Source organism: Myotis daubentonii, chromosome 3 (genome assembly GCF_963259705.1).
Source record: "Myotis daubentonii chromosome 3, mMyoDau2.1, whole genome shotgun sequence".
Lineage (NCBI taxonomy): Eukaryota > Metazoa > Chordata > Mammalia > Chiroptera > Vespertilionidae > Myotis > Myotis daubentonii.
This window is the reverse complement of record NC_081842.1, coordinates 87,055,743-87,069,368: the sequence shown is the minus strand read 5'-3', so window position 1 is coordinate 87,069,368 and position 13,626 is coordinate 87,055,743. Positions and strand designations below refer to the sequence as shown.

The following is a 13,626-nucleotide window of genomic DNA, read 5'->3' as shown; positions in this document are numbered from 1 at the left end:
TTCTATATCCTTTCATAATTTTAAGAGGTGCAAAGCTAGTTTCTTGCTTTGAAATGATTATAGATTGCCTTTTATCAAGATTTGACATGGCTATTAGAATTAACAACAACAGAAGCTAGCTATATTTGATTCACCAAGAATGATCCCAAATCACAGAAATAACAAAAGCAAATGTTTTTTATATCCTGTGGTATAAATTAGGCATATTGAAGGCAGGAATGTCAGATTGCCATTAGATAAAACTTTATGTTGATGCATTATTTTGCAACATCAATCTAATCTTATATGTTCTTCATTAGCACTAACCCTATATAAGTAAATTTGTCAAAACAATAACAATTTCTAAAATTCTAATGTAATTACATATTTACCACAGACATCGCTGTGGTTGTGTTATATATGAACTTCTCATGAGGCTTCAGTGCCTGAGACTTAAGGAATATTCCATTTTAAAACTGCAGATTCTTAGGATTTTTGACAAAGAAACTTTATATTTGCAGTACTTACATTGCTTGAGAGAGAGAGAGCAGATAAAAAGAGAGTAAAATTAAAAATACTATCTTTTTAACATCTCCCTCTCCAGTTATTTTTTTAAAAAGCTGAGTTGCACAGTTTGATTTTTAAAAAAAAAAATATAGAAATTTATTCTTACTGCTTTACCATAGGATTCTTCCAGACTTTAAATATAGATGAGAAAAAAGTGTCCATTGCTTTAAGGGGAAAAGGATAAAATTAATTCTCACTCCATTTTTTAAAATAAAAATGACATACAGTTGACCTCTGAACAGCTTGGGGGTTAGGGGCGCCGACCACCTGTGCAGTCCAACATGCACACATAATTTAAGGTAGTCCTTACATAGCCGGATTCCAACCACAAACCAAACTACATGTTCACAGAATACTCTAAAGATTTAAGACTCTTCTTTGTTATATATTGATATTTAATAGATATATAAAGACCCGTGTTTAGACTTTTTTAACATCTTGCTGTTTGCTCTGGTTTTTATTTATTTTTATTTTTAAAATATATTTTTATTGCCCTAACCGGTTTGGCTCAGTGGATAGAGTGTCAGCCTGCGGACTGGAGGGTCCCGGGTTCGCTTCTGGTCAAGGGCATGAACCTTGGTTTCGGGCACATCCACAGTAGGGGGCGTGCAGGAGGCAGCCGATCGATGTTTCTCTCAAATTTGATGTTTCTAACTCTCTATCCCTCTCCTTTCCTCTCTGAAAGAAATCAATAAAAATACATATTTTAAAAAATATATGTGTGTATATATATATATATATATATATATATATATATACATATATATTTTTTATTGATTTCAGAGAGGAGGGGAAGGGGAGAGAGAGATAGAAACATCAATGATGAGAGATAATCATTGATTGGCTGCCTCCTGGAGGCCTCCTACTGGGGATTGAGCCTGCAATCAGGGCATGTGCCCTTGAATGGAATCGAACCTGGGACCTTTTAGTCCTCAGGCAGACACTCGATCCACCGAGCCAACCACCTAGGGCTTGTTTTTATTTTTAAAAATTATGAGTTCTCATTCATAGCACAGAAATCTTTCTTAGTTGAGTATAGTATATTTTGAGCTGGAATTCAGATAATATTTTCTGAACTTGATTTATAATAAAGACATGGATGCACAGTGAAGCATATATTTTTCTAGGTGCTTAAAAATGTTTTACTTTTTATATATCAGTGCTTTACACTTATCACCCTCCTCTAACAGATGAGGAAACTGAGACATAGAGAAGTTAAGTAAGCCTCCCAAAGTCACACCGCTGGTAGGGATGGGTCTGATTCGAGAACGCATACATGTATATGACAGTATAATATAGTATTTCAATAAACATTTTATTTGAACTTGTTCTGCAAGCTATTCAAATACTATTATTTCTTTTTATACACTGTCTATACAGAGAATTTACGTATTTTCTGAGGTTGCATGGCTAATAAGTGCGGTCAATGACCCTACAACCTCCAGGTTGTGAACTTCTACGGATTCAGCCCTGCTAATTTACATACTAAGAAAAGGATGTTAAACTAAGACACAGAAAGCATAGGAAGTATCAGAGTCAATGGACTTTCCTAGATAAAGGCAACATCCACAAAAGCAGGAAGTGCCAACATGTTTGGGAAAACAGACAGTCCATCTGTCTGAAAACCCTCGGTGGGCAGAACCTGTATCCTCAATAAGGCGTCTATGGTGATTGAATTAATCATTATTTGTAAAGTACTTACAAATGTTCCTGGTATAGTAGGTGGTGTGTGTGTGTGTGTGTGAGTATTTGTGTGTGTTGTGTTTAAATAGCAGTGCATAATTTGAGCATCCAAGGAATTTTAAAAGCAAAAATATGTGGAATAAAACTGAGTTTTGGAATTGGAGGATTCCATGAACATTACTATCCAAGATGAGCCCTGGGGAGAATTTAATTAGTACTCCTGAGTACTTCCCACCTCCTTTTTGTTATTTTTAATACATTGACCTGCAGCAACTTTAATCTCTGGGACCTTATTATTAAGGCAGACTGACAAAGGTAGAGTGGGATCATTATATAGAGAATTCTTATATACCAACATTAGACAATCATATGTAATTTTGTAGAAGAGAGTACTTTTGCCCAGCTTTCACTGGGGAAATGCAATACTAAAAATATGTAACATTTACTAAGCACTTTCCATGTGCTTGGGACAATTCTACATAAGTGTTTTACTTTAGCACTAGTTTAATCCTCACAAGATCACATTATGTCACACAGCAATTAAGTACAAATTCAGGTGTTCTGGGTCAGGAGAGTGAGCTCACAACCACTCGATTTCAGGGAGAGAAATCAACACAATGCTACTTGAAGCAAGGAGAGCATTTTGCTTGTGAGAAAACATATTTAAATTGAATATCTAAGACATGTAATATTAGTTTTAACAGTATGCCATGTAAAATTATTAAACAACTCAATGACACAAATTTAATCACTTTATGCATTCAAATGTTTGCTCATTTCAGTAAAAATCAATTATCTGATTTTATATGTCTCAGGGGTTCATAGATTTTGAGAGCTGGTGGAAATGGTAGAGAAGTCCTAGTTTAATCCTGTCTTGGACAGAACAACAGCGACTTCTTTCTTATATCATTTTTCCCCTTCCAGTTTTGCAACCTTTATTTTTAAAACTGACTAAAATTTACCAAATAATTCAGAACTCGCTGCTCTCTGTAAGTTATAACAGTGTACAAAATAAAAAGCATGAGGTAGAGTTAATAGTATATGTTTATAGAGCATTATTGAATCTCTAAGTTATTTTACAAATTATTCACAAATCTATAGCTAATGGGTAGGATATATCAGTCCAGGTGTTTAGGAAGCAGGTGTTAAAATAGAAGTATGAGAGCTTTTTATGGGGAAACTCAGATAACGGATAAAAAATCTGGAGCAGAAGTGGGCAAGCAGTGCCTCATGGAGCTCAGCCATCTGTGAAGAACTGAGGGAAAGGGAAGGGTGAGGAAGATGAGTCTCAGACAGCAAGGCAGTTCCGAGGGATTCGCCAATCTGGTGGGTCGCTCCAGAGTGAAGAAGAGTGCTGCACTGGGCAGACCTGGGCTGACTCCAGCTCCCTTGTCAGGTGTAGTCACTGGGAAGCATGGCCTGTGCTGTGCATGTGGCTGCAGGGGATGCCGGAGGTGCAGCAGCTGGAGGCCGTCTGCCCACTGAGGCTTGGCATCAGGGAGATCCAAGCAAGCACTCCCAGGACTGCCACAGTGGTATAAACAATAGTCCGCTGGTAGGAAAGAATAAAGGGCGGCAACAGTTTATATTAGGAGTGTGCATGCCATCCTACAGACTCAGAGCTCCTTTTTCAAATGCTTGCAAAACTTCTACCAGGCCATCAGCCATGTTTCTTTATTTGCATCATTTAACCAGTCCCATAACTGCATTATTTTAGAGAAACCTTCTTAATGTAGATTTCGATCAGGCTGAGCATAAGATATTGGCTTGCTTTCAGAGAGGTGATGGCATTCAGATAACCAAATTTACTCTTCTAAACTCTTCTTTTATACATCATTCATTCATTTGTACAGTCAGCATTTACTACAAAAGAAATGTAGGTTAAAGTATGAGCAACTGAAAAGGTTGTTCCAGGAACTGTGTGTATTTTCAAAAGTCTAGAATAGGACATTTATGGAGTTTGTTAGCAGACGAAGCTGAGGATTGAGACAGGGGACAGACTTAATGAGCTTTACATCTTCTGCTACAGAATTTGCATTTTATCCTGAAAGTCAAAGCCCTGCAGAAATGTTATGCATTATAATGACATAATCAAATTCATGGTTTAGAAAGAGTACTCTGGTCACCAGGTAAAGAGAAAGACATGCAAATAGAAACTAATTAGGACTTTCTAATTGTAATCCAGAAGAGAAAGACAAAAACTAAGATATCTTAAAGGGCTTTGTGTTGAATTGGACACAGAACATCAGGAGAGGGAGTGGAAAAGGTGACTTCATACTTATGGTCCACACCTTTGCCACCAAACGTGGTCTGCATCACCTGCGTCAGCATCACTGGGAGCTCCTAAGAAATGCAGTCTCAGTCCCCACCCCAGCCTGAAATGGAAACTGCATTTTCCAAAAGATACTCGAGTGGCTTGTTTGAACATTAAAGCTAGAAAGCATTTGTCTACTCAAGGGTCAGTAAACTTCCTGTAAAGGCTTAGATAGTAAATATTTTAGGCTTTGTGTATATATAGTCTCTGTTGTTCTTACTCTACTGGGCTATTTATTATAGTACTAGAGGCCCGGGGATCCGGTCTAAGCCGGCAGTCAGACATCCGTCTCACAGTTCGGGGCTCTCCCACTCAGGGACCCCTCGCTCCTTACCGCCTGCCTTAGCGGAGGTGGGAGAGGCTCCCACCACTGACGCTGAGCTTGCCAGCAGTGAGCCTGGCTTCCTGTGGGAGCGCACTGACCAACAGAGGACAGCTCCTGTCTACTGCCATACCACCCTGAACGCGCCCGATCTCATCAGAGGGCAGCTCCTGCATTGAGCATCTGCCCCCTGGTGGTCACTGCACTGCATAGCTACTGGCCATTCTGCCATTTGGTCGATTTGCATATTAGAATTTTATTATATAGGATAAAAGCAGCCATAGACAATACACAAATGAATGAATGTCTCCGAAACAATTTTATTTATGGTCACCAACATTTAAATTTTATAAAATGTTCAAATCACAAAATCATCTGTTTTTGACTTTTTGCAACCTTTACAAAATGTAAAACCATTCTAAGCTCCTGAGTTATACCAAAACTGATGGCTGGCCAGAATTTGCTCCTGGGTGACTTTTGCCAACACTTTGTGAGTAGATGAATGATGGGCCATTTGTAAAGGTAGAGGATACAGGGAAAGGGACAATGCATTGGTGGCATATGTTGAGGCCCATAAGACAGCTGTTATATTGCCTTTCAAATAAATGTAGGTATTGGAGACTAAACTAGCTTAATTAGGAAGCTTTTATAATTCATTCTGAGAAATCATGTCTGTTCTCTATGTTGTTCCTCTGCTGAGCATAAGATATTTATCCGGTGTATCCATTGAATTGCTTGCCATTGAGGATAGAGAAAAGCAGTGCAGCACATTTCACACAATAGACTCAAGTAGTATTTGATTAATGCCATTGAAACAGAATATTTGATCTTATTAATTAAAATTTTCACACAAAATTGTAGTAAATGTCTGTTTTTTCATTCTCACTGAAGAATTACTTCTATATTATACCAGACAGTAGCCATATTTCAGGTGGAAGCAGAATAAATATGACTGACTTTATCAGATTTTCCATGTAGATTTTGGTTATGGTGTGTTAATGCCTGGTCTTTTAATTTGTTTTCTCTTCAATCTCACAGCTTTCTCTATCTCTGGTGAAAATAGCCAAGTAGTAATGATTGCCATTTCAGCGGCAGTAGCAATTATTCTCCTCACAGTCGTCACCTACGTTTTGATTGGAAGGTGAGTTCACAGTCTGTTTTATTACTTACTTTTATTGTTGCTTTGCTTGCTCCCCCCAATTGCTGCTAAAATCTGAAGTGTGCTCAGTAATGTATGTTAACAAATCAGAATGTCTCCATTTGTGTTCTAGATCTTTCTTTTTATCCCCCTCTCCCTTCTGTTTCCTCATCTTTAGTTTTGGTTTTCTTTTTTGCATTAACTTCCGGCCTCACTCTCCAATACACACCCGGTCTCTTCTCTCTTTTGACCACATTCCTAGGTTTTACTTTCCCCCCTCGCTGTTAAAATACACCCCAGATTTCCCTGACACTTTCTCACCCAGAACAGCATTAATCACTAACAATGGAGACTTTACCCTTCATTCATTCTAGCAGCAGTGGTAAAAAAAATGCTATAAACACCTTCTGAGGCCATTATAAAAATTCAACTGAAGGGGTCTGCACAGTGGGAAGCAGCTCTCCGTATCTCCTCATTAGGCAGCTTCCAGGGTCCCCTGGGCAAGGGGCTTTCTATAAAGGATTTAGGAAATACAAAGTCATTAAACTTTCACCAAAGCATTTAATTGTTTAAGAAAAATGTTTTGTATTTTCTGCTTTGTACATTCTGAGCACAGATAATTGTTTAAGTATATTTTCTTCCTGTGTTCTCTTCCCTCAATTTCTCTCTAGGTTCTGTGGCTATAACAAGTCAAAACATGGTACAGATGAAAAAAGACTTCATTTTGGAAATGGACATTGTAAGTTTTAAACTGTAGTGGTGTTTTGGTTTTACCATTTCGGTTTTGGCAGTGGATCATTTATAATTGGGTAACTTTCTCCTGACAAAGATAATTCAAAAGTAGTATTTTTTTGTTGTTGCGGGGGGTGTGTGTGTGTGGAGGGGGGGAATGAGCAAATTAAAATTATTTTAAACAGAGAAGAAAATTCTTGCCTCTGCATCAAGTAATTCTTGCATGGCCACATTTAAGCAGATTTAAGCTAAAGCAAAGGATAACCAGTGGTTTATATTCAAATAGTGCACACGAGGGGAGTCAGAACTGTAGTCAGCTTTGCGTAGCTGAAAGGCAAAGCGTATCTTCAAATTCCTTATTACTAGTCCTTTGCTAAAATGTAAATAGGATACTTTTTTCCGTCCTAACTGCCAGGTAAATAGAAACAACCTCTGTTTATGTAAAATGCCTCACTCCATTTTGTCAACCAACCAGGAGAATAAACTGTTTACTTTGGAGTTACATGATATCCAATCAGTAGGAAAGCCAGCCCTTTCCCCCCATATTTTAATACCAACCAATTTAGTATTTGAAAAAATATTTTCTAAGAGAAATACTCTTTTAGAAAACAAAGTGTTTATTTCTAATAAACAGACTTCATTTATATTTTTTTTCTGGTGAAACGAATCATCCCAAGTTCTTTGCTTTTCCAGACTATGGCTCAGTTTAATGTGGAAATTACTAATCAGTGGCCTTAATTCTCATGGGAATTAGTATGGAGACAATACTCATGCTCATGTGTTTCAAATAATCTCAATATAACTAGTGTAGTTTTGTAAACATTCCTTTCTTTGGCATTCACTATAGCCTTGCCAAATTATTTTTAAGTCAGTGTGATACTTCATTATCAGTCATTAGCTTTGCATCTAAAAATTATAGTTTTAGTTGTAACTCAATAAAAACTTGATTACCTGTTGCTAACATGAAAGAGGCATAGAGTATCTTGAAGAAAAAAAATATCCAAATGTAAATTGATGTGATATTGACACAGCACCAGAGTTTACAGAGAGCATTGTTTGTTTTGTCCTCATTGCTGTCATTATAAAATAATTCACAAAAAGAACCCACAAACTACTACCTTTCTAATATCAACATTTCATCATTTCAGATTAGTTAGGTTACAAACTCAAAAGTCCTCAAAGTGTACATGAACAAATTACAGGATACTTGTCTAGCTTTTTCTTCCTGGTCTCTCAAAACACTGAAAATTGCCATGCTTAAGTTACTCACAACAGTTACATTCCTTTGGATTAAGTTGCTCTTAATTTGAGTTGGACAATCAATGTAAATATTGTTTTTAGAACAAAACCATACTGATTTTGTTCTTTATATGGGAATTATAAATCTCATGAATTTAGAGCATTGATATATTCCTGTGAGCCAATTGTAAGTAGGCTCTTTTATCACTCCGATCTGTTTTAGCTGCTGGTTTTTATGGTAAAGTTTGTTGAAACTTTAATTTTCTTCAAATGCACAATATCTTTCTGATAGACAAACAAAAAAGAAATGCATTTTATCCTAGCTGCAAGGGCACAAAGTAACTTATATGCATGCCGTAAACTTTCTGCGTCTTAATACTACAGCTGGTTTATTTCAGACCATTTATTGGTATTACCTTAAAAAGCTCGAGCTATGAACTATTCCCCCCAGCCTTGTTACAAATCCCATAATATAGCTTCAAAAGGAAAGTAATGTGTTTCACCTCCTAAGATCCTGTCCCATTGCCCTCTCTGACTGAGTCTTTCTACGTTTTTGCTATCCTTAGGGCAACTCATGCTGGTAAAATGGAAATGTAAATTATTGTGTTTGCACAGAACGAGCTGTAAAGTAGTGCAGCTTAACACGTGTGCATGTGTTTATTATCTGGTTTGCTTGACACAGCCCAGTTACTCTGTATGTTGCCCTTAATTATTGGTGTGGGGGGATTATGTGCCTTGTATCCTGACTCACCTGATTCCTGGAATCTCTGGGGTCAGCAGTTAAAAATCAGCAGCCAACACTACCACTGCGAGCAAGTCATTTTACTTGAGGATGTGTGTGTGTGTGTGTGAGTGTGTGCACATATTTATATTGTTTCCCCAAATGTCTTGTGGATAGAAAAGCCATATACTTCATTTTAATTCATCAGAATGAATCAGTTGGTTTTATTTGGGAATGATTAATTTTCAGATTATTTGGTATTGAGGGGTCACTCTAAACCACGATTTCAAGGCTTTTTAAATCCACTGTCATAATATTTGAGACACTGTTTCTGATTATTCATTTCATAATCTTCTTTTTAAATTCTGAGGTCAGTAAATCTCTCACAAGTTTATGTCCTTAAGTTAAAACAGGTAAGCTATTTGTAGTCGTTTACTAGAATACATTTTTTTTTACCTTATTTTAAATTTTTTTTCTTGGATAAAAAGCTAGGTTTTCTTCTGATGTTACCATTTTCTTATCTTGCTATTATTATTACTAGAGAAAAAGCAAAACTGATTGATCATAAATCATAGCCTCCATTTGATGTGAGTCTTTATTAAAATGTAACCTAATTGACTTAAACAAATTCTGACACAAGGCTTTATTTACTAACATCTCTTAGAGTGTCTATGGCTACTTTTATTGTTTTCCTTACTCCTAAGCTTTTCTTCTCATGATATTATAGGTTTCCTTAATATGTTTTCTTGTTTTAAGGATAAAGTGTTTTAGTACAGATAATGCTAGGAGTAGTTTAGCGTAGTAATAAATTATAGTAGACCATTGTAAGAGGGACTCTGCTGTCCATTTTTATAGGAAGCAATAATGTTTATAATAATGGCAAAGTATGAAAACTGATCTATGAGCTCAAAAGACATGGGCATTTCTGAGCCCAAATTCTGTATCCAGGAAACCTCAGAGATAGTAATAATTGTGAAAATACTAATGATGACATTTAGGGGCACTAACTACATAACAGGCACTGGAGATAGGCATTTGAGTAACAAGTTTTCAAGAGCTTCCTTCTCCTAGGTCTTCCATTTGCTCCCTCCCTCTCCCATTTCTATATTGCTATCTCACAATCATCTGAAGAAGTAGTGAGGAAAATAGACTTTTACCTCCCATTTCTTCTGGTCACCACTTTTGGAAATAAATTTTTTGTCTATAATTTTTTACTTAAACCTCTATGGAAGCTTTGCAGAAGCAAAAAGTATATGGTGTAACCACGGAATTCCTGAAGTTGTACTGTAGGTCCATAAACTGATCATTTTGTAGCCAAACTGCAGTCCTGGACTCACTGGTCTAATGTCCACTGTGCTGACGTTTCACAGAATGGTTGCTGTCATCAGTTCCCACACCTCTTTTGTACAAAATACACACTGACGCGAAGACATTTTTGACTATCACAGAATGTTCAGTTGCAATTTTGCCAAAAAAGGTCTTTCATTACAAAATGATTTTGAAAAGATAAAGTCTTATGTTCTTTGTTATTTTAGGATAAAATAATCATTTGATATTCTAGTGTGATCAATGAGAATACCAATGTTATTAAAATTAAAAGAAAAACCAGTAATGTGAATTCATATACTTAGGAGTTAAATTACAATTTCCTTTAATGTTAGAGCATGTTTATGTACTTTAATAGCTCTTAAGCTTACTTTTTTAAAAACTTAGTTTTCTTTCATTAAAAAGTTTATTGAACATCCAAATTGTTTTTAATATGAGCTATTTTTCCAAATGAAAGAAATATAATTAATATTAAATCAAATCCAAAATGACTATTTTTATATATTTTGTCTTTGCTGTTTCAATGCAGAATATCATGAAAAATTTTACATTTAGAATAATAAAATAAATTATAAAGGGGGTTTATAGTCAATAAGCTCTAATATGATTTATGTTTGGAATTTAGCTCCTTAGCACCATTATTAAGCCTATATATAAATACTTACCTTGCCTTTATGTTGAAAAGCTATACAATAAGATTTCACTTAGTTGATGCTATATTACTATATACATGTAATACCCACATTATTTACACTAATAAAAGATAAATATGCAAATTGACCATACCTTCACAACACCCACCAGCCAATCAGGAGTGAGTATTCAAATTAACCCAACAAAGATGGCAGGTTAATTTGCATATGCAGGTGCTAAGCAGCCGGGGGCGGGGCGGGACATTTGCATCATCACCATGGCAATGCCACACCGCCCCAGCCACTGCAGCTCTGGCAGGAGTGGCAGCCAGGGGAAGGAGGAAGGCCCATTCTTGCACAAATCTTCTTGCAACGGGCCTCTAGTATATACATAAATTCACAGCTTAAAGTAGACCTAGAGTTGTTTTGGGGGATTTTGATTGTGAACGTATTTTAATGAAAGCAGAATAGTATCTGAGAGCAGACATACCATTTTATATCCTTTAATTAATTTATCTGTATGACAGCACTTATCCAACCTTATGAAAATATTTATACACTTTTATTTATTGTCAGATGTGGCATTGTAATATATACTTGGTTACTGTTTGTAGAATCATAAAGGTGTTAGAGGGTGATGGTGTTTGCTCACTAATGCTACTGTGAAATTACTGGACCTACACAATTTTGAACCAATTTCTCCTTAAGATCCCCCTCCTTTAATGTCGTTTTTTCTTCTAGTGTTTTTACAGAGGAAGCTCATTGTGGTTCCTCTTTATGTTTCATTATGGGGAATATTTTTTATTAAATTGTCAGTACTTAGTCCAACCTCTCTGCTGATTTCTGTGATATCTCAGAATAAACTAGAGGTTTGGTGCATTTTATCATAATGGGGATTGTTTTTAACCAATAATGTTATAAAATTTGTTCAACAAGGTTTTTAAACCTAGCTACAATAATATTTCTTCATCTTTCCCTTAAACAGTAAAACTTCCAGGTCTCAGAACTTACGTTGACCCACATACCTATGAAGACCCTACTCAAGCAGTTCATGAGTTTGCTAAGGAATTGGACGCCACCAACATATCCATTGACAAAGTTGTTGGAGCAGGTAACTACCACAAGAAATCTCACTGCCAACCTACAATGTCAGTTACAAGTTTACATCTATGAATAAGACTTCTCCCCGATGCCCTGGCTGGGTCGCTCAGTTGGTTGGAGCATTGTCGCAAACACCAAAAGGGTTGTGGGTTCAGCTCACTGTCAAGGCTCATACCTAAGTTGTGGTTAGAACCCCGGTCGGAATGTTTCTCTCTCTCCCTTCCTCTCTCTCTAGAATCAGTAAACATCCTCAGATAAAGGTTACAAAAAGGAAAAAAAAGAATTGTCCCTGAAATCGCTCAGGTTCTCAGGCCTAATCATAGCGTGGGGCAAAAGAGGTTTACAATTATGAGTATGTGAAACACAAAGTTTATTCTTGTATTAATATTTATTAATTATTGCATTATTTTTATACAAATAATTGTAAACCCACTTTGCTCCACTTGTATATTGCTATGAAAAGGAACATTTTCTGACTTAATGATCAAAGGTAAGCAACAAATAAATGGAGTATTTAATGGAATGGAATGATTTCAAAGGTGCCAGACCTACAGTCTCACAGACCACAGGCCAGCTTTTTATTTATTGAATTTCAGAGGCGGCAGCAGCAACAGCTCAGTCTTCCCAAGGCTACGCTGATCATGTGTCACAAAGACCATTAAGCTAAACAGGGATAACAGGATAAAGTGTGTTTTACTTTAAGCCCACTAAGTGGAATTTGGGATTTGTAGAAAAAAGGTAATTTTAGAATCCTCTTCAGAATTTAAAAAAATAGACAACACAAAATAATATCATAAATGAAACATTCTAAAACACAAATTCCATGACAATTAGTTTGAATAGTTTAAATGTGAAGTGCTCCATTTTAATGATTGCCTGTAACTTCATAAACTATTAATTTATTTGTGTCAAAGCTTGTTTTCATATAGAAATCTCTTTTTCTAATCAGTACTTTTGCTAAATTCATAAATACCCTTCAAGTGATTATTAACAGCTGTTGCATATTTTTAACAAAATTATAGAAAGTTATTAAATAACTATTTTACATACTGAGACATAACATATGAACATCCATAGTACATGCAGTGTGAATTTGAACAAAACTACTACTCCAAAATAAAAATAAACAATAATGTGCATTAATAGTTTTACACCATCATCTCATTCTTCAATATTGGTCTCAAAAGAAAACCTACAAACCAGTTATTTTGATGTGGGAAATAGAAAGACTGAAAAATTAGCTTATTGAATTATCCATAATACATCAGAACACATTTTCTGTATTAGTATATTTATGACTGATGATTCTTTATACAAATGGGCATCTAATGTCCTATGCTGTTTTTTTTTTCTTTTCTATACACCAAAGCAGTATTTAGAACTCAAGCAGTATTTCCTATTATCCAGGAAAATCAGAGTAATTCACATTATCTAAAGAAAATGATAATTTACTAAATTTTCTCTTCTAGAAGGAGATTTGAGGTGGTGAACACACAATGCAATATATAGATGTTGTATTATAAAATTGTAAAGAAAATTATCTTCTAATTTGCTCAATGTTGTATCATCTTAAACGTCACATGTGTAGGCAATATTAAAATATTCATCTAATGCCTGGCCAGCCTTGCTCAGTTGGTTAAGCATCTCCCCATGCACCAGGAGGTTGAAGGTCTGATCCCTCCTCAGGGCACATGGCCAGGTTGTGGGCCTGATCCTGGATGGAGGACGTGCAGGAGATAGCTGATTGATGTTCTCATGGATGTCTGTATCGCTCCCTCTCCCTTCCTCTGTATGAAATCAATAGTACATATTCAGCTAGTGATTCATAAAAGCAAACTAGAGTGACTTCTTCTTTTCATAGTCTAAGATGTA

General features: G+C 36.0%; 1 protein-coding gene across 1 annotated transcript in view; it reads left to right on the top strand.

Moving 5' to 3' along the window:
- The window catches only part of EPHA3 (EPH receptor A3), a 373,137-nt gene that overhangs the window by 297,887 nt on the left and 61,624 nt on the right, over positions 1-13,626 (top strand). Inside the window, exons 8-10 of the mRNA XM_059688051.1 lie at positions 5,904-6,006; positions 6,675-6,742; positions 11,639-11,764. Of these exons, the coding sequence (XP_059544034.1) occupies positions 5,904-6,006; positions 6,675-6,742; positions 11,639-11,764 (297 nt within the window). The remainder of the gene's footprint in view (positions 1-5,903; positions 6,007-6,674; positions 6,743-11,638; positions 11,765-13,626) is intronic.